The 19,941-nt window shown below is 51.6% G+C and overlaps 3 protein-coding genes across 3 annotated transcripts; 1 reads left to right on the forward strand and 2 right to left on the reverse strand.

Moving 5' to 3' along the window:
* Nucleotides 1–252: 252 nt before the first annotated feature.
* On the reverse strand, nucleotides 253–2,654 carry BCR38DRAFT_223087 (homogentisate 1,2-dioxygenase). Its single transcript, XM_040854264.1, has 10 exons — nucleotides 2,366–2,654; nucleotides 2,117–2,297; nucleotides 1,771–2,051; nucleotides 1,638–1,723; nucleotides 1,453–1,584; nucleotides 1,319–1,397; nucleotides 1,085–1,268; nucleotides 836–1,028; nucleotides 711–782; nucleotides 253–640 (listed from the first exon to the last, which is right to left on the reverse strand). Exons 1-10 carry the CDS (start codon nucleotides 2,500–2,502, stop codon nucleotides 519–521), a joined length of 1,467 nt encoding a protein of 488 aa, XP_040714829.1. The 5' UTR covers nucleotides 2,503–2,654; the 3' UTR covers nucleotides 253–518.
* A 1,538-nt stretch (nucleotides 2,655–4,192) lies between these two features.
* BCR38DRAFT_223138 (putative riboflavin biosynthesis protein Rib7) lies at nucleotides 4,193–5,555 on the forward strand. The gene has a single exon (XM_040854265.1). It carries the CDS (start codon nucleotides 4,612–4,614, stop codon nucleotides 5,419–5,421), a length of 810 nt encoding a protein of 269 aa, XP_040714830.1. The 5' UTR covers nucleotides 4,193–4,611; the 3' UTR covers nucleotides 5,422–5,555.
* A 133-nt stretch (nucleotides 5,556–5,688) lies between these two features.
* On the reverse strand, nucleotides 5,689–7,390 carry BCR38DRAFT_458397 (permease for cytosine/purines, uracil, thiamine, allantoin-domain-containing protein; the record flags this gene model as incomplete). Its single annotated transcript, XM_040862156.1, has 5 exons — nucleotides 5,689–6,320; nucleotides 6,387–6,451; nucleotides 6,510–6,908; nucleotides 6,961–7,260; nucleotides 7,308–7,390. 5 exons carry the CDS (start codon nucleotides 7,388–7,390, stop codon nucleotides 5,689–5,691), a joined length of 1,479 nt encoding a protein of 492 aa, XP_040714831.1.
* Between the last annotated feature and the right edge of the window lie 12,551 nt (nucleotides 7,391–19,941).

The following is a 19,941-nucleotide window of genomic DNA, read 5'->3' on the forward strand; positions in this document are numbered from 1 at the left end:
CAGCCAAACCAACAAGCAAAAGTGACCACTTATCATTGGCGCGTAGTGGCCTCCTATAAAAACCACACCCGTAAAAGCTGTCAGGTGGCTTCCGGACCAGATCGCGAAGTACTTCATACAAGTACGTCGTACTTTCGTTGCGATGATGAACGTGCCCTTCGAAGCCAACGCGACCACCCTCTTGCGGCAGCCGGCCGGATTTTCAGACACCTGCACACGTTTTCGTTGTAGGCTGGGTTGTGCAGCCGCTGGCTACGACGTGACCACCGATAGAACGGGTCTTCTTATATTCTCACGATAGCTTACAGTTGATTTGCAGTGCCACCATAGTGTGCAAAGCAGATGTTGTTGAGTAGCATCAAATATCTGGCAACAGGCTCGGTTACCATGTGCCAACTGGCCAGCACAGCATACAGTACAACGATTGTGTATCTAGAAAATACCGAACCATGATTGCTCCAAGCACTTCGCCCCTCTTTCCCTGTCTAGGTTTGTAATAGAAGCGCCCAGGTGAGCAATTACAGCCACCAACTACTTGTACCTAAAGGAGGAAGTCCCATTCTCGTCAAGTCTTCGTTCACCTCGCTCGTATGGTCCATGAAGTTCGGTTTCATCGTGTTGAACAGAGGACCCACAGGTTCTGGAAATGCCCACGTTAGCCCAACACCATGGCGATATGAACAAGGCTAAAGTAAAACGTTGGGTCTTGCCATCCAGTACTCCGCTTCGCTCTAGAGCGTACTTGGTCAACCCAATATGCGTTGGGATGTGGAACATAAATGCTGTGCGATGAACAGTGAGCGAGGTGACTTCGACTGTCCAAATGCATTCTCACCTAGGACACCCTCTCCGCCCCTTTCTGGCTTGAGCTCGGCTTCAGTGGCCTTTTTGTAAGTCTCGTAGGTTTCGCCGTGGGGTGTGTAGCTCGACTGGTACGAAAGCCCGCCAGCGGCAAGCTTTCGACTGCTTCCACAGTATGGTCCGTATATGAGACCCATTATCTCGCAAGCCATGTTGCGATGATAGTACTACGATTATCAGTGAGTATGTCGCTGGCCCACAAGGCTGGGTGGGGGCTACCTACGGGTGGTCGAAATGTGTTGGTGCTGACGTTCCATTTCGGAGTGAAGGCCATGAGTTCTGATATAGCGACATTGGGTATCTTCGACTTGGCCGTGAGAACCGTGTACACCGATGGGTCGCTCTGATCTCTGTCCACCACCGCAGTGTTGATGAAATTCTCTAGTCCGTACTTGTACGGCACGCAACTAACTGGTGTAAATGTCTTGTCAAGATATCGAGAAGAGATGCGACTTACTTTCCGTGCCAAGCAACAACATCGAATGGCGTATGATTCTGTTTACTGTACCATAGCTTTCCGGCCAGCTTGACGACAACTATTATATAGTATCAGCCCCGCTCCAAAGGATTTTGGTACAGCGATGTGCTTACTTTCCCATTCGGAGAGATCCCTATCAAACGAAGCCACGGGGTGTTTGAAGTTCCGTGGAAGGGCCATTCCGTTGGTACCTATCGGTCCCATATCTGGTAATTCGTAGTGTGTTCCAAAAATTTCTTGCACATCTGATTGGTGTCAGAGCCTGCCAAGAATAAATAAATAACTCAAGCATACTCACATCCTCTCGATGGGCCATCGGGGAGGGAGATTTTAAACTTGATGCCGGCCTGTATGACAGCCAGCTCCCCTGGTCGCACCATCATCCTAGAAGTGTCAGTACAGGTGCATTAGTTCCTGTGGGAGACCCTCACATTCCAAGCTCAGTCTGGATTTCAATTCTTCCTTGTTGAGGTAGGAACAGCATATCGCCATCATGACTGCAGAAGGCTCGGTTTCTCATTGAAACGTTTGCCGTATAAATGTGTATGGCCACACCTTCCTTTGTTGTCGCATCGCCATTGCCAGCAATGGTCTTGAGACCTTGAACAAAGTCTACTTGTTCGTTGTCCGACGGGAGCGGGAAGGGTTGCCAGCAGAGACCGTGGGGGACGAATTCCACGTTGCCATTCTCAGTAGCGAATCTCGACTCAAGCTGGTTGGCTCAAGAGTCAGTTGATGCGTACTCGATATGAGGTCCTGTGGGGTGGTCAGACTCACATCTAGGTTGTGGGGTAGCTTGGTAGCTATTCCCTGGACGACACCAGGAAGGATCCTGTAAAACCAGACATGCTGCGCAGTGGATCGGGGCGCAATGAATCCTTCGCTGGTCAGTTGCTCCGAATACAAGCCGTATTTGCAAACCTGAGGCGTGTTTTGAGCTTCTGGTATGACGCCAGGGCTGTTTGTTACGTCAGAGAAGAGGCCTACAGAGATCGGGGATACATAGCCTCTGCAAGGCTTGCTCACACTGCTTCCGAGTTGAAGAAGTTCCCGAACCCGACCTGATATCTGTAGGGGTCTCTTCCGGTCGTCCTAGTTATGAAGGTTGACTGACTGCACGCCCCAAAGGTGGTCTGTGCCGTCCGCTCTTGAAGGCATCCCATGCTGGCTCTCGTATGGGTCTAGCAGTAGCACTAGTACCTGAATCTTCACACAAAGTGACATTGACGAAGAGATAGTGATGAGAGTTCTCGATACTGTCAGAAGTTGGCGTGGCCTTCGTTACACTAAGGGGCATACATGAATTCACCGGCCAGGACGTGATGCAGAGTGAATTGGCCATAGTAGTGTGAGACTCCAAAGGCTAGATATATAAGATGCAGTTGCAATCTGTTGGACCCTTCTACAGGGTTCGGTGTTTGGTGACAAGCGTCTCCATAGTACCAAAGTCGACATGGCTGACTACAATTAAGGGCAGCCGCGAATGAAGCCTTCAACCCACATCAAGCGGAACCTTGGAACTAAAAGTTTCCTCGAAGATATTGCCGGCGGCACTTGCCCGGCAAGGACAAGGATGGAAGCGTAACGGCGGCCGAGAGGCACAACGGACCCCATCTTGTCATTATTCGGGACGTCAAACCGAACTACCATGCAATTAATCGGAAGACACATAGCAGTCGACGACCAATCTGAGCAGATATTTCAACACTGTGGAACCAACACTCGACTCTTGTACCCTCCAGTTACAGCACGATTGGGTGTCAATCGAAGGATATCGGTCGGAGGCTGAGGGCATATACTAGAGTCAAATTCTCTCGATACTCGTCCCAACATCGCCCACTAACTGCCAGCGCGAGAGCTAGGAAATAGGACGGCGTATTCTGTACCAGATGAGCATATGTGTCGATGCCCTTGAAGTACATGGCTACAGGTCTATCACTCGGGGTGAAGGCAAATTTGTGTAGTTTCGGAGGGTGCCACTCGAAAATTTAGCCCTCGGAGCGAAAAAAAAAAATGGGCAGATGATGACGGATACGGATGAAAAGATCTGTCTGGTGTTGCAACTTGGGGGCCGGACATGACGCAGGTTCCACCGGCATGCATTCTTGGGTACGGATAGCAGAATACTCGAGCAGACAAGGGCCCGCGGAAGCAGTTGTTCCCAAGTCATGCCAGCCCACTATACTGAACTTGATTGTTCTGTTCATCAAGATTATGGAAGTTAGGGAGATGGTGAGCAAGCACAACTCTTTTGTTGAGCATTATGGCTTGCTTTGCCCACGACGCGTTGTTGTATACGACGAAGTGGTAACAGACTGGGGCTGCCTGAGCCGAGTTGCGCGAAACCAGATAGCCGGGACCGGCCAGGGTCTGCTGCGGATAATGGACTGTAGCGTGGTGTACGCATGAGATTCACAATCCAGCCAGTTAATGCTGGCACAACCCGTATCGCAACCACGGGGTTTCCGCCAACGGTGGATTTGACGCCGGGAACCTAGGTGCTTCATTACGCCCTTGGGTTCTTGGGTCTTCACCCGCGAGGGAAAAGAGCTGGGATATTGCAAAAAAATCTGATCATCATAAGCTGTACTGGTTGTGACGGGAGCAGAAAACACAAGAAGACGGTTGAAGTTGTGCCACTGGAGCCAATGCTAGTGCAGTGCAGGAAACTGCTCAACATGAACCTCCCCTGGCGAGCCTCGGGAGCGTCTCACACGGGGATGTTAGTGCATTAGCCCGGCCAAAATTCCCCCAAAATTCCCACACCGGGGATCCACAATGTGTTCATTCGCCAAGATTAGATCCTTGCTTGCAGTTTCCGGTCACTACCACACTCTCTCATTGTTACCTTTATCAACCTCTAGATTCAACTGCACATCCTCGTGCAACACCCAGCTAAATCATGCTCAATTAAATCCCTCGAGTCTTCGATACCACTACCCCAGTCGTCTAGGTCGACCACTGCCATTGGACTTTCACATTCTGGTTGTGACACCGCTTGCATTTGTTGCCTGCCGGCCTTCGAGATTATCCTTGACTGCATCCAGTAGTTGCCTCCTTGCCTCGATTGCCTTGCTGTCACTTGCCTCACCGGCTTCACGTCTCCTCGGTTCTACACCAATTGGGAAGGAAAGGAAAAACAGGGGAAAAAAACCAAGAAATAAACCTCTGCTGCAATTAGACATATTGCCCGGTAGCTCGTTGACTCCGACCCGGCCCCCCGCCTCCCAAGTCATTAAGGCTATTGTCACCCACCGGCTTCTATCCACACAATGTCTGAACAAACATTGACGTTTCCCGACCATGTGGCAAACAAACTTGAGCCTCACCTGCCCCGTCTGGGGCCTGACCGTGTCGAAATGCCAGCGGCAACGTCTTTGCTCCCATTCGTCACCTTGACCTTTGCCACGTCCTTGGACTCTGGCCTTTCTCTGGCACCGGGAACCAGGACGACCCTTTCCGGTTCCCCATCAAAGGCCATGACCCACTATCTTCGCAGCCGGCACGATGCCATCTGCATCGGTGTGGGTACCGCCGTAGCTGACGATCCCGGCTTGAATTGCCGTCTGGACGGCGCTGCCTCCCAGCCCAGACCCATCGTCATCGACCCAGCGCTGCGCTGGAATTTCTCGACGGAGAGCACGGTGATGCGACTGGCGAGAGCCGGACGAGGTTTGGCACCTTTCATCATCACTGCGAACTGCGAACCGCATGCGAGCCAGAAGGCACTTCTTGAAGGGCTCGGGGGGAAGTATCTCGTCCTCCCCCCTGCTACTTTGGCAAAACAGCGGTTCCAATGGGACGACATCCTGCAAGTCATCGCAGCCCAGGGATTGCGCAGCATCATGGTCGAAGGGGGTGGCGAGGTTATAAATTCACTACTTGAACCGCAGAACGCCGGGCATGTTGGCTCCGTTATTGTAACCATAGCCCCCACCTGGTTGGGTCAGGGGAGCGTGTGCGTGTGTCCCGCCCGAAGGATGGGACCAGACGGCCAACCGGTGGCCGCAGCTCGGCTTACCGAACCCCACTGGATTCCACTCGGGGAAGATGTAGTTCTGTGCGGCAAACTCGCCAAATAGAGCCAGTGCACTCCCTTCTGGATTACAGTCATATCTCGGGAGATCCCATAGTCCGCTCACTCCCGCCCGTTTCATCCTCCATTGCTCCTCCTCGTGTAACCCCAGTCCCTTAACTTTCATTGTCCACTTCCCATTGCTGGCATCCGATCCATCCCGAACAGCTCCCCACAGTTGAATGTGGTATGCGATGATGTGCTTCTGTACATTTTAGTCCTCCGAACCCGCATCTTCAAATCCACCCCTAAGAACGTACCTATGCCTGGCTGCTCAAAGATGACCCCGCCATCTGATTTCCAACCAGCGGAATGGAAAATATAATATGGCCGTTACGAAGAAGGCCATTTCGAAACCTATGTCGCCAGTGGTCTTGGCGATTGGCCCAGTGTACCATGCTTCGGCCATTCCTGGGACGACCAATCCCATGGAGAGAAGTGATGCAGCCAAAGCAGGTACTCCCGACGGGAGCTTACGACCCACATTCCAAATGTCATGGTCATATGTCGAGAAGTCCATCCTCCGAAACACCACGAGCTCTTCAATAAACACAGCGTCGAAGCAGCCTGCCCAGTATCCAATCAATGCTAGAAAGTTCTCCAATGACTCTTCCCAGTCCTCGGCAGCTTTAATTGCCACGGGGATCATTACGACGATGACCACAACAATGAACAAATACCGAGGGATCTTAGTAAAGACGGGCAACACCATCTGAAGATTCAGCGCGACTGAATACATAGAAATTGCGATGTTTCCCAGCACGGTCAGAGCAAGAAGGACCAGGATAAACTTTCCAAATCCCCCTGCAGGCTCGAGCATGACGGCTAGAACACCTCCCGCGCCGTAGGTATCATACCCGTCTGCCCATCCTTCTACCACAGGTACTGCACCACCCATTGCTGCGCCTTGAAGCCAGTTTGTTAGCATCACTATGGTGGTCACAAGAGTTCATGAAGGCACAGCCAACTCACCGAGGATGAGCAGCGGGACTGACGGCGTGAGGAGGCCCAAATATATGTAAGTAAAGATCTTCATCCTGTACGCGATATTAGTACGTACGAGAAGAATTCTGAGCTAAAGAAACACGGTCTTACTTGGGAGCGTCAGGTCTGTAATAAACGCTGTAATCCGAAGTTGTTCCACCAAACGTCAGGAAATATCCGGCGATCAGTCCACCATACGAAACAATCTGTGGTGCCGTGGCAGGCTCAACTTTCGCTTGTTGGTAGAGGTGTTTGCCGCCGCAACCAACTGCGACGACGATGGCCAACAGATTCGGTATCCAGCTCCACCGTTCCCATGAATGAAGTGCTCGAAAACCCAGAAGGGATACTATGAAACTGATCAAGATGGTTATGGTGATGCCCACGCTGACACTAACATTGCCGGGATTTATGGCGGCGATCGTTTGGCCGCCAACAATAGAGGCTATGAGGGTAAACCCGGTGATTGTGGCAGCATTTAAGAGTAGTGGCACTGTCACCAGGTAGAAACTTTGGTCCACGTCAGTCAAGCCAATATTCAGGAGGGATGGACGTTACAAACCCCCAGGAGTACCGAGCTTGGATCAGCTGTCGGAGACCTGTGAGATATCCACCACACCCCATGAACGCCGGCGGTATACAACACAGCAACGAGAAGAACAATATAGTCAAGGACGCATCTCTCAGGCTCATTCCAAACACCAAGGTCGCGAGCATACCCGTCGGAAGTGGGAGAATACAAAGCAGGCCTGTGAAGAAGACGGTAAAGAGATTGTTGTAACGGGTGTTGGTTCTTTTCTCGATTGGCACCGGTTTGATCCCATTCTCTTCCATGCCTGCGTCGAGCAACCGCTGATACCACCTAGGATTCTTCTCGGGTTCAGGCTTGTATACAATGCCGTCCTCTACTCTGAGAATTGACGCCAAGCCTCCATGATGGCTTGCCTCATGGTGAGGCAACCCTGCCTCGACATCTGTACTCCGAGGGTCATGTTTCTCCGGGGTGGCAACCATTATGCCGGTCCCGTCGTGTCTTGTCAATAACAGCAAGCGGGCAAGTTTGGCGGTGACTCGAGCACTGTCTCTTCGAGATCAATGGACTTGGGCAGATTTGAGTGTTCCTCCAGACTGCCGGCCTGATGTGCCGGGTATTTCCGGTCAGCAGACTCACGGCCAGAAGTCTGCAAGCCAAGACACGTACAAGCTGATAAGATGAAATGCCAGCAGTAGGGCAGGGGGGGGCAAGAAGCTAGTGGGTGGAGGAGATGCAAGTGGACAACCTTTACCGGGGTAGCGCTTGTATCAGAGGACGCAGCACTCAGTCGAGACGAGATCGCAGATGGGACGATTCAAGGTTTGTCCAACTCCATCCACTGCAGCAATGCGGGAAGCGAACAAAGACACGTCGATGAACCGTTTGAGTTTTTACCCGCCCGCGTTGTTGACTGTGGGGAAGGTGAGCATGCATGACCGCCTCATTCAAGTTGGGATATTCCTGGCTCTAACAGCCGCGGGCCGTTGAGCTTCCAGACGGTCGGACGAAAAACACGGGTCTCGGCTAAAACTTTCGCAATCGGAGTGAAGAGTCAAGTGAAACTGACGTCGTGAACAAGTCTACCTCGTCTCAAAGCGGCAAGCTCATCCAAACGACACACACACCCTCACACACACACATATATACACACAATATGTTGAGAATACACCTGTCACCCGCAGTTGGGACCCTGCCAAGGTCAGATTCTGGGAATTTAAGCCCTATGCATCCCGACATCCTTCCAAAGTTGGGCTGAACCACCACCACCACCACCTTCGATGGTGAGCGCTAGTAAGCTTGCTTCTGACTTGGCGCTGTTTTCTCCGAGACGTCCGAATTACCAGAACCACTTTAAACACACCGCAAAAGGACCTGGGGCCAATAGAACCTGGTATGTGACGAAACTGAATGTCACTAGGGAGGGAGCTTCGTTAGCAGATAATGCAGACGTGCCTACGCTTACGCTAATAAGACTTTCTTTGGGTCCACTATACTCCTCACACGAAAAGCGCATGGGACGCGGACAATACCCAGCATCGAGATTCTACACGGATTGTCACACAATGCTACCTTGGGATGCACTCGACTTTGAAACATTGGCCAGCTGGTGTCAGCGCTGTCGGCTCGTCAGATCATGCAATTGCAACTTGAATACGCTGCATCGATATGTCACAGCAACTTTTCACATGGCAGAGAACTCAATCTCACCATAGTCTCTTTCCGAACCACAAAATCCTATTAGCCCGTACGGTTCCAGAAGGGTCTCCAAACGAGAAATCGCACCTTTCGAACGACTAATGACCACGCCCCCACCTCCACCATCGTTAAGTTGGACTGGCCTGATGATGACTTACACACTTGACGATTGTGGTGAAATGGAGTTGGTCGTTCTGGGGAAGGTAACCCAGGATTCGGCAAATCGTGGGGGGATCTGTATTACCCCGGCAAGCTACTACCACACTACCACATTACCATAGTAAGATGACTCACTACGACATCGGAACGTGAGTCAACTTAACACAACAGGAGATCCCCTTCTCATAGATTCGAGAGTCGAAATCCCAACCCCATTACTTTCAGGACATCCGTTCGACAAACAGCTATAAAATAGGCCTAACGTCTAAACACACTCGCATCGTACGGGACCTTTGAGTTGCAAGCTGTAGATTTCCCGCGCGCAAGTGGAACCACTTGTCCGTTACTAAACAAATCGGCTTGACACCTCGGCAACGCTAGAGCACTGTCGCCAAGAAAATTCTCGTCAACTCTTCTCCTTTAACAACCTTGGTAAGGAGCATGACTTACTGCGGTGCCTCCATTCAACGATCACGATGGAGTGATTATGACTGCCTTGAGTGATTTCATGACCATTGTAGTAGCAATGGCTGCCGAAATCAAAACAACCTAACGCCGAAGGCGAACCTGTCACTTATCGCACCTTTGTTACTATATCTCACATGAACACGCTTCAGTTCTATAGACCCTTGTTGCCTTGGCACTAAAATATATCAGGTCCTTTCTCCTAAGCGTCTATCCCCCCCTAGCGTCTATTCCCCCTTAACCTAATTCCAACCCGACCCAACAACCTAAGAAATTGACTGTGGCCTCCAAACCCAGCACCGCGCCTTGTTATTTCAATTCGGTGTTCACGGAGCCGTTCTGGCCGGCACCAACTTGCGAGGCGGCGGCCATGAAGCGGAAGAGAAGGTACAACCGACGAATCTGACGAGGGAGCCGCTGGAGAAGGCTGGCAGATCTGACTTCCCATCACGTGCTAGGTATAAGAAGTACGCTCACTCACAACTTTTGGAATCTTCTAAAGGAGTGTGTTTTTACACAAGTGTTGATGACTGAAGTTAGATATTCACATCGACGATAAGCATGAGATATGACAGCGAGCAGCAGCCAGTCCGATCCACATCCTGACCTACTACTGCCCCGTCGTGGTGGCCGGAATTGATGTTGACTCGCACACACTGGTGTTTTCGGCGTCAAATTGACCTATGGGTTTATCGCCAAGGTAGCAAGAAGCCGGGCCCAGCTCGAGCTTGAATAATTTGCTGTCATTGCGGGCAAAAGCGACTGGCCGATCCCAGCTCGTGAGTTGGGATTTTATAACTTCAGGTGAGCTGAGCACCGGGGGTTCACATGTTTTATAGCCCTCTTTAAGTAAAGGTATAGGCGATAATTCACGCGATAGGGAGAGAGAGGTCATGTGTAAGCGCTAGTGAGGAAGTATGAGAGTGTGCGAGTGTGCGACAGAAGTACGTTATGTATATATAAAAGGATGGTAATACCTGGAGATCTCCCTCACCCTGGGTTAAAACGTATGTTCCTATGTTATAGTCAGTCACAAGTCCTCTCATTATTGCAAGGCCTGTATTTGCTTTTAACCAAGTCTCTGCTATGTAACCCCTTGCTGACATGTTCAGTTGCCCTTTCCCCTCGCGTTACTCTCCCGTCCTTGACTTGATCATGGCCCTAACTCAATAAAATACAGTCCGGCTTGGCATGCCCATCGAGAACCGAGCCCTGCTAGATTACGTCGTCCAGTCCGTCGTGTCGCCCATCATCGCCCGAGTTGAGACACAAGCCGAGTGATCCTCGATGTGTCCCACGGTCATGTCCATGTCCCGCTCATCCGTCATACCAGGCATGCCATGCCCTTCTAGCTGCCTCAACGCTGCTTCTCTCCAGGCAGGGAGACCCGTCAGTGGGTGAAACCTTGAAACATCACTACGATGTGGTTTCTGAACTGACCGAGTAGAAAGCTCCAGGGACGGGGAGAAGTGCCACCAAACTGGGTTACTTTGCTCGCCTCGCTATTTTGTCTGAGTTACTTAGAACTACTCGAAGGACGGATGGAGCTAACTCATGACAGTCTGAAGAAGCCTTACGGCGTCTACCGGTCTCTTGTGCCTGACCAAACGCAGTCCAGTATCGTGACCAGTTCGCTACTCCCCACAAACCGGCCGAACCGGCTGAACCGGCGGATAGACGGCCAAGCGGTTTTCGCCAGCGATCAGGGGTTATTTCTGCCTTGCTCAGATAAGAAGCTCCTAGCTTATTTGTGCCCCCTAGCCAGAGACCACCGACACCCTGCTGTATAGGTTACAGTGTTTCAGGCGACAGGTATCACATCAAGATCCGTGGCACCGATGGAGAGGCGCAGTCGAAGATAAGCACGAGGTCGTCAAGGTCGCATCCGAGACACGCCAGGGACCGATCTCAACTCTACGAAAGCAGGCCATCTCTGATGGACTACGCGCTCGCGGCCGCTTGACCTCACTGCACGTGTCTCCCATTCTGATCTGTACGATGAAGCGAGCGTTCAGGATATTCCTATCAACTACCACATGCGCAATATTCATCCAACAGCTTACAAGGCGTTGCCCCTGCCACGGGGGAGTCCGTTGAGTCCATCCACAACCTAGCCAAGCCCCATTGTTTATGTGGGGGTCTGAGTAAAGCAACCAGGACGAGAGGGCGTGAATTAGAACCCAGGTCTGCGCATGGATATGATCGCTACGGGTGCCATTCTCCTCGAGCGAATAAGAGGCAGAGCAATCGAGCGGTCATGGACGGTATCTTTCACAGTTGTTTTGCTGTAGCGTGGCGCACACGCAATAGAGAGAGGATGAGACAGCTACCGGCGACGGAATGGCGCTCTCTTGGCCGATCAGTCACCCATATATTGACCCCGATCCCTGGCGATGTTTTATTTCCCTCCCATCACAATAAGCAAACAGGCTAGTGAAATCTTTTCTGATGAGCCAGGCACATCAAGAACATACATACACCAATATCCCGCACAGACAGGCAATATCTTCGAAAAGAGAATAACTAGTTTACCACTCGGTGCCTGCCGGGATCATGGCGCACGCCAAATGGTCATCATCACGAGGCGGTACAACCATACCACCACCACCACCATCATCACATTCTAGTGTCTATCCTGATTCCGTCATGCCCAACCCGAGGGAACAAACAAAGAAACAAACAAACAAACAACAAAAGACCGGCCGAACTTACCTTATCATTTTGTCTGAAATTCTTTTTGGCTCCAGTCCAGACAGGCCATGCAGGCATTTACTGAAGTGGAAAGGCGCATAAGGCGCACAAAAAAGAACGAGGGCCGGGCTACTGCAGTTGAACGTTCCGACAACATACCACGAATATCGTCAATGTTGAACCGGTCAAGTTTTGTTTGTCTTTTTCCTTGTTTATTGCAGCGCAACTAGTTTGCTGGCCTCCCTCCCACGGGTTAATACTCGTTCTATTATTTATTCCACACGCTCGTTATTGAGGCATGGTATTGAGACTGCACCTCAATTTCATTCACTGCCGCTACCGGGCTCTCCCTCATCTTTCCTTAGTCCTCGTCTTGGAGCCCGAGCGTGGATGATACTTACTAAGCCAAGGTCATTCGGTCATAACCTGGTTTTGCTGCCCATGGAAATGATAGAAATCTACGTGCCAACCATTGATTGTTATTGTTTGGTTGTCATCACCTACAATCGTTTGTCTCATTTGCTAGTGATAACATCCTCGTCACCATGTTGCCATGATCATCTCGGGGTAAAAAAAAAACCCCCCCAGCAGGCCCCGGCCCTGGTGCGTCTGTGTAACGCGTAACCCTCGACGAAGAGATCCACCCCTTCCGCCTGATGCAAGAGGGAACATCTTTCTCGTAGAAATGAATGTCGTCAAGCTGACTCAGAGTGGCGTGGATAATAGTATACACGATAGCTGTCCCTGAGCCCGAAGGACTGCACATTTCCCTATCTGAACGAATCAGCCACCATAGTTCACCGGCTCAAAGTTTCCGAGCAATCATGCTTCCCCCCTTGTCACGGGTACGTGTTCAGCTGGGTTGGGGGTGGTTCAACCTGCTTATTGTCGAGCGTTATGAGCAACGGATCGACTGGCCCGTGCCCCCTATTCCCAGGGTTCAGTGCCAAGCAGCTTCTGAGCCTCCAATTGCGACTGCAGTTGGTTAATGTGCGGGCCTGCAACTGCTGCATTTCCTGTCTGCTCGCAGTCTGCAACCAGGGCCATCAGTGCCATGTTGCCGTCTTAATGATCTGATGTGGCCCACGGCACCCGGCGACGTTTCGCCTAGGAATCTGCGGGCTGTGGAGATCATCATGTACTCACTCTACTTTGATACTCCACCGAATGAATGTCACCTCTTTCCGATTCAAAGTCGCCCATTTCCGCAATGATGCACCTAATCGAGTCCCGGAGCCCCTCCCCCTGCTGCACAGCTTCGTGAGATGCCCGTATGACAACCCAAACGACGCGGGTGCGGGTGGGGTGAAAGGTGGAAGTAGACGGAGAAACCGCGATACCGATCGATATACGCTTGAGCCCGCGACGTGTCGGGTGGTAGAGCGGGGTCCATCTCTGACCGAGTCGGCCGCGTGTCTCCAAAACTCCGTGGAATGAATGGCCGGTGAGGGACAGCATCCTATAAGGATACGTGGTGATTCGGGATAGGCATTCGCCCCCCCATGCCCGGCAAGTCGGACTTGGTCAGCAGAGTCAGAGTATTCGTGTGTTGCAAATAGACAAAGCAATTATCATGTAACCACGGAATTATGTCCCGTCAGCCCGAGGCTGGTTGCTTTGCGCTGGTGTCTCTTTGTACGTGGACAGGGAAAGTATCGGTAAGGCCTCGTCCAGCCCATGACCCCGAGGGATTTCATGTTACAACTCTTTACTGTTGGCATACCATGCCACAGTTCGTAAGATGTCTAGCGACAGCCGAGTCCAGAACCGCAAAGGGATTCTTATCTCCGTTCTGTCTCTCCACCCGCAAGAGATGCAGGCTCCCATCAGACAGATCATTGGTGAAACTGACTACACCGGAACCCCCGGTCTTGAGGCCTTTAGAAAGCTACATACAAGCCGCGACCTCAAGACATGTTCTCCTGTGCGGTAGATCCTTCAGTTGGCGCACGAAAACATGAAAATTGGCGATAAGCATGGCTGCCCGACGAATGGAAACCTTCTTCGGGATGCCGAAATTGAAGTTGTCTGTCGAAATCACAATGGCTGCGCTAACGCATATAAGCGCTATAGTTTCATGATTAGAGCTCGCGGCCGACTTTACAGTCGAAGGAGGTGTGAGTCAACCAAAAATATTCAACGCTGTCTATCGAAGGCATAGAAGGGCCCCGCTTCCATGCTGTGACATGTTAGATATTAAATCATCCAATGTTCGAGCAACGACAATATGTCTTCTAGACTTTTACCTCGTGGCCTTGTGTAATGCGGAAGCTCAAGGTGACGGACCGGGACGCTGGTAGGGTTTGGGAAGTGACATGAGCAACGCAAGTAACCGCAAATTCCAAACCAGTACTACAAGTATGCCGGTGACGGCAGGAAAGGTTGTACCCACCACACGGGAATAAATCCCCGGGGTTAGACAGACCTTGGTACCGGTAGACCTTAGGCCTCAGGCCACAACAACCGGTGAGATGGTGAGATGGCAGTTGGAAGGGTCGGAGCCAGGGTTGTTTCAATGTCCGTACCGTATGTGAACGACATAACTAAAGCTGCCAAGGTTGCAATGATATGCCAGGAGCCCAATCGAGGGCGAAGATACCACTGGCTCTGTCCCAACGCGGAAAGTACGCAAGGGGCCTAGACGAATTACCGTGACGCCAGATGGCGATGTTAATGCGTTCTTTGCTTTCAGTCATGAGACCAGTAGTGAGCTCGTTGGGGCGCGGCCTTGCATGGCAGGAGACAAGAGTGGTATTCCGCCATTCGTCATGGTAAAGAGGCGCATCGAGCTTCTTTCTTGATAATGCAGTACTCTTACAGTGCGTCATGGCATCACGGCACTCAACCCGAGATCTATGCCGTTCTCGGAAAGCAGCGCTCAGCGGTTGTCGTATCCCAATGTCCGCGACAGAGCTGCTGCTGCATTCTGTTGCCATACGGGCACTAACGGCGGGCCAACCCGAGATCGTACTATGGTACACATTGTAGATGACATCGGACCAGGGTAAAGAAGAGGGCACATTGCAAAATTTCCGGAGGGGGGAGTGATCCAACACCGGATGCCCAAGGAAGCGGCAGCTCTGAGGGCCGCATATCGGACCACGAGGAGAGCCCAAATGTTGGAAGGCAATATGATTGGTGTTCATGCAGCCAGGCGAAGAAAGAAGACACAGAAGATCTGACAAGGACAGGTTGGAGTAGATGTTGATTCCTACCCGCTGTGGCCAAACTCAGGTGCATGTCAGCATCGTACGGGTCCCTCTGGTCAGCTATTGGTATCGTCTGTGACTCGTAGAGACGTGGCACATCTACCCATGTATTCCATGATGCCTGGTTCTCTAACCTAGCAAACACGGAATTAGGATTTCCAAAAGTGTGGTTGCCGGAATCATTAGCGAAGCCACAACGAGGCGGACATTGACAGACAGGGGTGCGGCATTGGTTGGGAGTGAGACCAGGGCAACATGCCATAGATCGAAGCTTGTAGCAGAAAGTTCCGCAGAAGTACACTTGCTCTTCTCCCAGACCGGTCGTCGAAGAAAAACATAATCAATGTGATGCCGGAAAGTCGAATGCGATTTTGCAGGGTTGCGTTGCTGCTCAGCAAATGGCGACTCGGTAAAGCTCAACCGGGCAGGCACGCCCACATGAAGCCCAACTTAGACGGCAACAGCGACGGGTTTGCCTGACCGTGATTGCCTTGCCAATAACACACCGATAATCGATAAAACGAGGCAATCGTCGGATGCTCTCCGTCCAGAGAAAAGCACGTGAAAAACCAACCAATATGTGGTAACCCGCCCTCAAGCATCATCGCCTGTCGCCCGCCGCTCGGCATCACAACTTCCCAGGTTCGTATTGTGCGGTCACTTGACTGCCTCGCCTGACCGCTTCCTGGGAGCACGGCTGAAGAAAGGGCTCTTCCCTGCCATATCCCCGTCTTCCCGCCCAAAAAAATAAACAAAGAGCAGAGCTCGATATAGCCAGTTGCCTTGGCGAACCCTTAGCAAGTCAGCCGGCTTGACACCCCAGCCGCCGTGCATTCCAACATTCCATCGTTAGCTTTCATGTTATTAGCAGAAGCTAGAGTCATCCCTAGTCTTCTCCTAGCGGTCGGTAGCAAACCAATATACCTACCTGCCTGAAGCTTATATGAATAATAATGCGTAATTCTTCACCGCTTCCCGGATAGGGAACCAACCAGCTCTGGCGGTCACACTACACTTCCTATACACGGCAATCTGCAATCAAATCGACGAAGCACATGCGCTGATGTGGAGGCCAGCTATGGAGATTAGGACAGCTAATGAGGAGGCAATTAATGCGATTCAACGTTGAAAGAGCCTTCACAGTCAACCGGTATGCATCGGGCATGAAAAGCTGGGGCTGAGGGTATCTTTGCTGCAACATTCCGGCCGGGTCGGAGCCCAAAGCCCCGGCGCCTTCGCTGGGCCACACTCTGTTGCCTCTTCGCCTCTGTCCGACTACGAACGACGGCAACCGACAGTGCTGCGACTGCACAGCGCTAAAGGGGAAAACGAGATTCAACGGGGCATCCAAACCATCCAGTCGGAATGCTCCCCTGGAACACTGGGTCTCCGGATAAGCTCGACGAAACATCCGCGCAATCAAGCTGATGGTCTCATATTCTTCGAAGGTTTCTAGAAGGCTGTCATGGTCTCAGCTCAGGTACCCGCATTCGTCTTAGTGGGGCCAGTTAATAATAACAAATGCTAGCCTGTAAAGCACCCCAGCTGTGATACATCATACGAGAGAGCAATATTGTCCAATGAGCCCCTTTTCTGTAAATGAGGATCTTTTAGAAGGCGACGTGGAAGAAAAAAGAAGTTCCATGGCTAGCGCCAGCATCATCATCCTGGGGTTCGCTTCCTTGTTCGCCTGTTGCCGACCCTGACAACGTGCCAGAAAACCATCACAGCGGGGCAGGGTGTGGGGGAGAATCCGAACCTGGACAAGCGGTGAACTTGTCCTCGCAAGGAGATCGCTTCGAGCAGGCTGGTGAGGTTAGAGCTCACGATGCTCACGTATTAGCACCATATTTCGACGTATGGAAAAGGGCCTCGAGGCTGTCTTTCTACTACGGTCGAGCGACGGGGCGAACCAGTCCAAATGACTTAAAATGGCACCACCGCTGGGGGACAAGGTGGGGGGGAGTAGAAAAAGCCCGTCGAGCTGCACGACATACATATGCGCGGTCAACGGAACCTAATCTCCAGCCAGGCGGATCGCGACAGTTCGTTTTCATGCATGCGTATAGTAATCTTCATTACTTCGTGTTGCATCGTATCTTCATGGGAAGTTTAATCAGTACACATCTAATGAGGAAATCAATACTGAGCACCGATCTCATTTCCAGAAAAGTTTGGCCGCTCTCACCGTAGCTAATATGGTAATCTGTGGGGTAGATCATATGATTGATACTGCATGCACGTGCTGGTAAGGGTCTGGATTATAAAAAGAAAAGAACAAGTGATGGAAAAAGACCTGGCCCAGGAACGTGAAACGAATCCACTGCTTCCAATGCTGAGGTGGAGTATCATCAGGGAACACATGGGCAAACAACGCAGGAGAGCTACTTGCGGGTACATTTAGAAGCTGGGTGGGGGCTGTTGCGGATGCACTTCAAAAGCCAATGTGGAGAGCGTTGTCTGCTAGCATGAATAGGAGACTTTTCCAGGTTGCGCGGAAGCTCTCCGGACTCTCACCAATCTTGTGGCACTGACAGGTCAGAAACTCTGTGCTCAAAGTTGTCAGGATGCTCCCAGCTCGTTTAACGGCGTTTAATCAGTTTGCGCGTCTACTATTGTGGCAATTTTACTAAAGATGGCATTGGGATTCTCTCATCCGCAGCGTGCTCCAGAGTCGTCGCCACGCGGTGTCGGAGAAGGGAGGCAGACCGTCGACCTGCTGGTGGTGTGGGTCGTGAGGTAGGTTCGACCTTACACCTCTTGTTGAACCGCCAAGGCTGTCATATTTGACGGAATGCAGTGTTTGAAGGAGACATTTAGCATAAGGTTTCGCGGACAACTTAGTAGAGTTATATGACTAATATTCACTCAATCTGCTAGGAGAGCGGGAGGGTGTATGATCATGGAGAAAATCTGAGACCACAACAGCCCAGCTGTCACAGCTCAATGAGAAGTCGCAAGTCCCCACTTAGCTGGAGCATCACTGCCCCTGTTACATCACACTCTCCACTGCCATCAACGTGCCTTGCCCTTTTTATTGTGACTAACCGGATCTCTATCCGTCCAAGTTGCGGAAAATGCCAGCAGGCCGCGGGCAACATCCGGATGTCGCGGGCGCTTCGACGAGACGACATGATAAACAATGAAGCTTTGTAGCATGCTTCTTCACTCGGGCAGGAATCTCGGGCTACAGCATTATCTATCGTGATCGACGTGAACGAGTTGGTCCACTAATGACTGATGTGGGGGCACTCGTGATGCTCTCCTCGCCCTGAATCATCCATTCAGCCCTCCAGTGTCATGTAGGACGAAACAAGGCTGCCAGACTCAATACATCGATGCCACATGGGTTGCAGGGACCGGCCTGTCTGTAATCTGAATATGCATGATCATGGATTCTCTCCGTGCTCAGGGCCAGGGCCTCTGTTACCAAGCCGCCGAGACGACTCTAGCTAGTTCTCAGCTGTAACATTGAACAGCATAGTCCAGATCCAATTGGTCAGCTTAGCAACGGGCAGTTGTCCATAGGGCAGACGACAGCAGCTTCTGCCTCTAGCCCGCTGTCACCGGCTGACTCTAATTGATAGTATCGGCAGCTTTCGCCATTGGCCGATGGCATGACGGGGTTCTTCTACGACATCCCCAGTCTTCTGTCATACCATTGCGTCCCAACCTTGGAAGAGAGCGTGAACGTGGTTACCCTATTCCTATGTGGGTATCCCGGCTGCCCTGTCCTGGCAATCTAGCGCGCTTGTTTCCATGATCGGCTTCGATTCCCTCAACGTTCTGGAGAAAAAAAGAGGAGTGTGCTTGGTTCGGGCTGTTTCGGGGAATGTGTGAGCGACACGTTTACTATTGGTGTCGGTCAGTTCACGGAGTGATTTGATAGTAGCCATGGCGAGCTGCATACAGTCTACGGCCGTTGCACAACTATGTCTGGTTGCGAGTCTGATTCGCCCACACGACGTTGATCGGTCAGAGCCTTGTGAGAGAGAGAGACTGGATGGGCTAAGCGCGGGCTATCGTCGGTACTAGTATGCGAGCGAGCTCCTGCAGGGATACAACGCGACATATGCACAACGCTGCGTCATTGGTGATCAAAGCCCATCGCTCCAAAACCCCCCCAAAAAACCCCCAAAAAATGGGCAGAAGGAAAACAATGGAGACGAGGAAACGCAAGATTGCCATATTACTTTACTTTTCTTCATCGGCGTCCGTGTATCGGTTCCCTGCCATGATATAATCTAAGTACGTACTCTGGGAACGGGGTCTCCGCTTCTTCCGCCCCTGTACCTTTTCATCGTCTAACCATATGCACTCACTCAATTTTGAAGGCATTCCGATGATGCCTTCTTTAGCTGCCGAAGGGTCATTATCCTTCAGTCAGGTACTGGGCCGCAAACCGTAATCCGCAAGCCGCAAGCCGCGACCAGTGAAGAAGTGCGCTGGTGAGGATGACTGCATCCATCCCAACGTCGACCGTTCCTTGCGCTCACCGCCTCGTCTCAACGAAAGACTTCGCGCGTGCGCTCCAAGCTCCAAAACTTCAGGCTATCAGATCCCCAGCGACGCTGTGATCCACGTTTGGAAATTGTCATTTATAATTCAGGCTCGACATAGCGTCCATACCCAATAGGGCAAGGCACTTGCCGCCAATATTTTTTTTTCTCCCAAGGTTCGCTTTGACTCTTCACCCGCCTTTTTGACTCTTGCATATCCCCCTGTCGACCTGCCATACTGCTCCCTACCCCTGTCTATTCGCAGCAGCAGCGACGTGCCGGGCGAGCAA

This window comes from Pseudomassariella vexata (assembly GCF_002105095.1).
Source record: "Pseudomassariella vexata strain CBS 129021 chromosome Unknown BCR38scaffold_8, whole genome shotgun sequence".
Taxonomy (NCBI): Eukaryota; Fungi; Ascomycota; class Sordariomycetes; order Amphisphaeriales; family Pseudomassariaceae; genus Pseudomassariella; species Pseudomassariella vexata.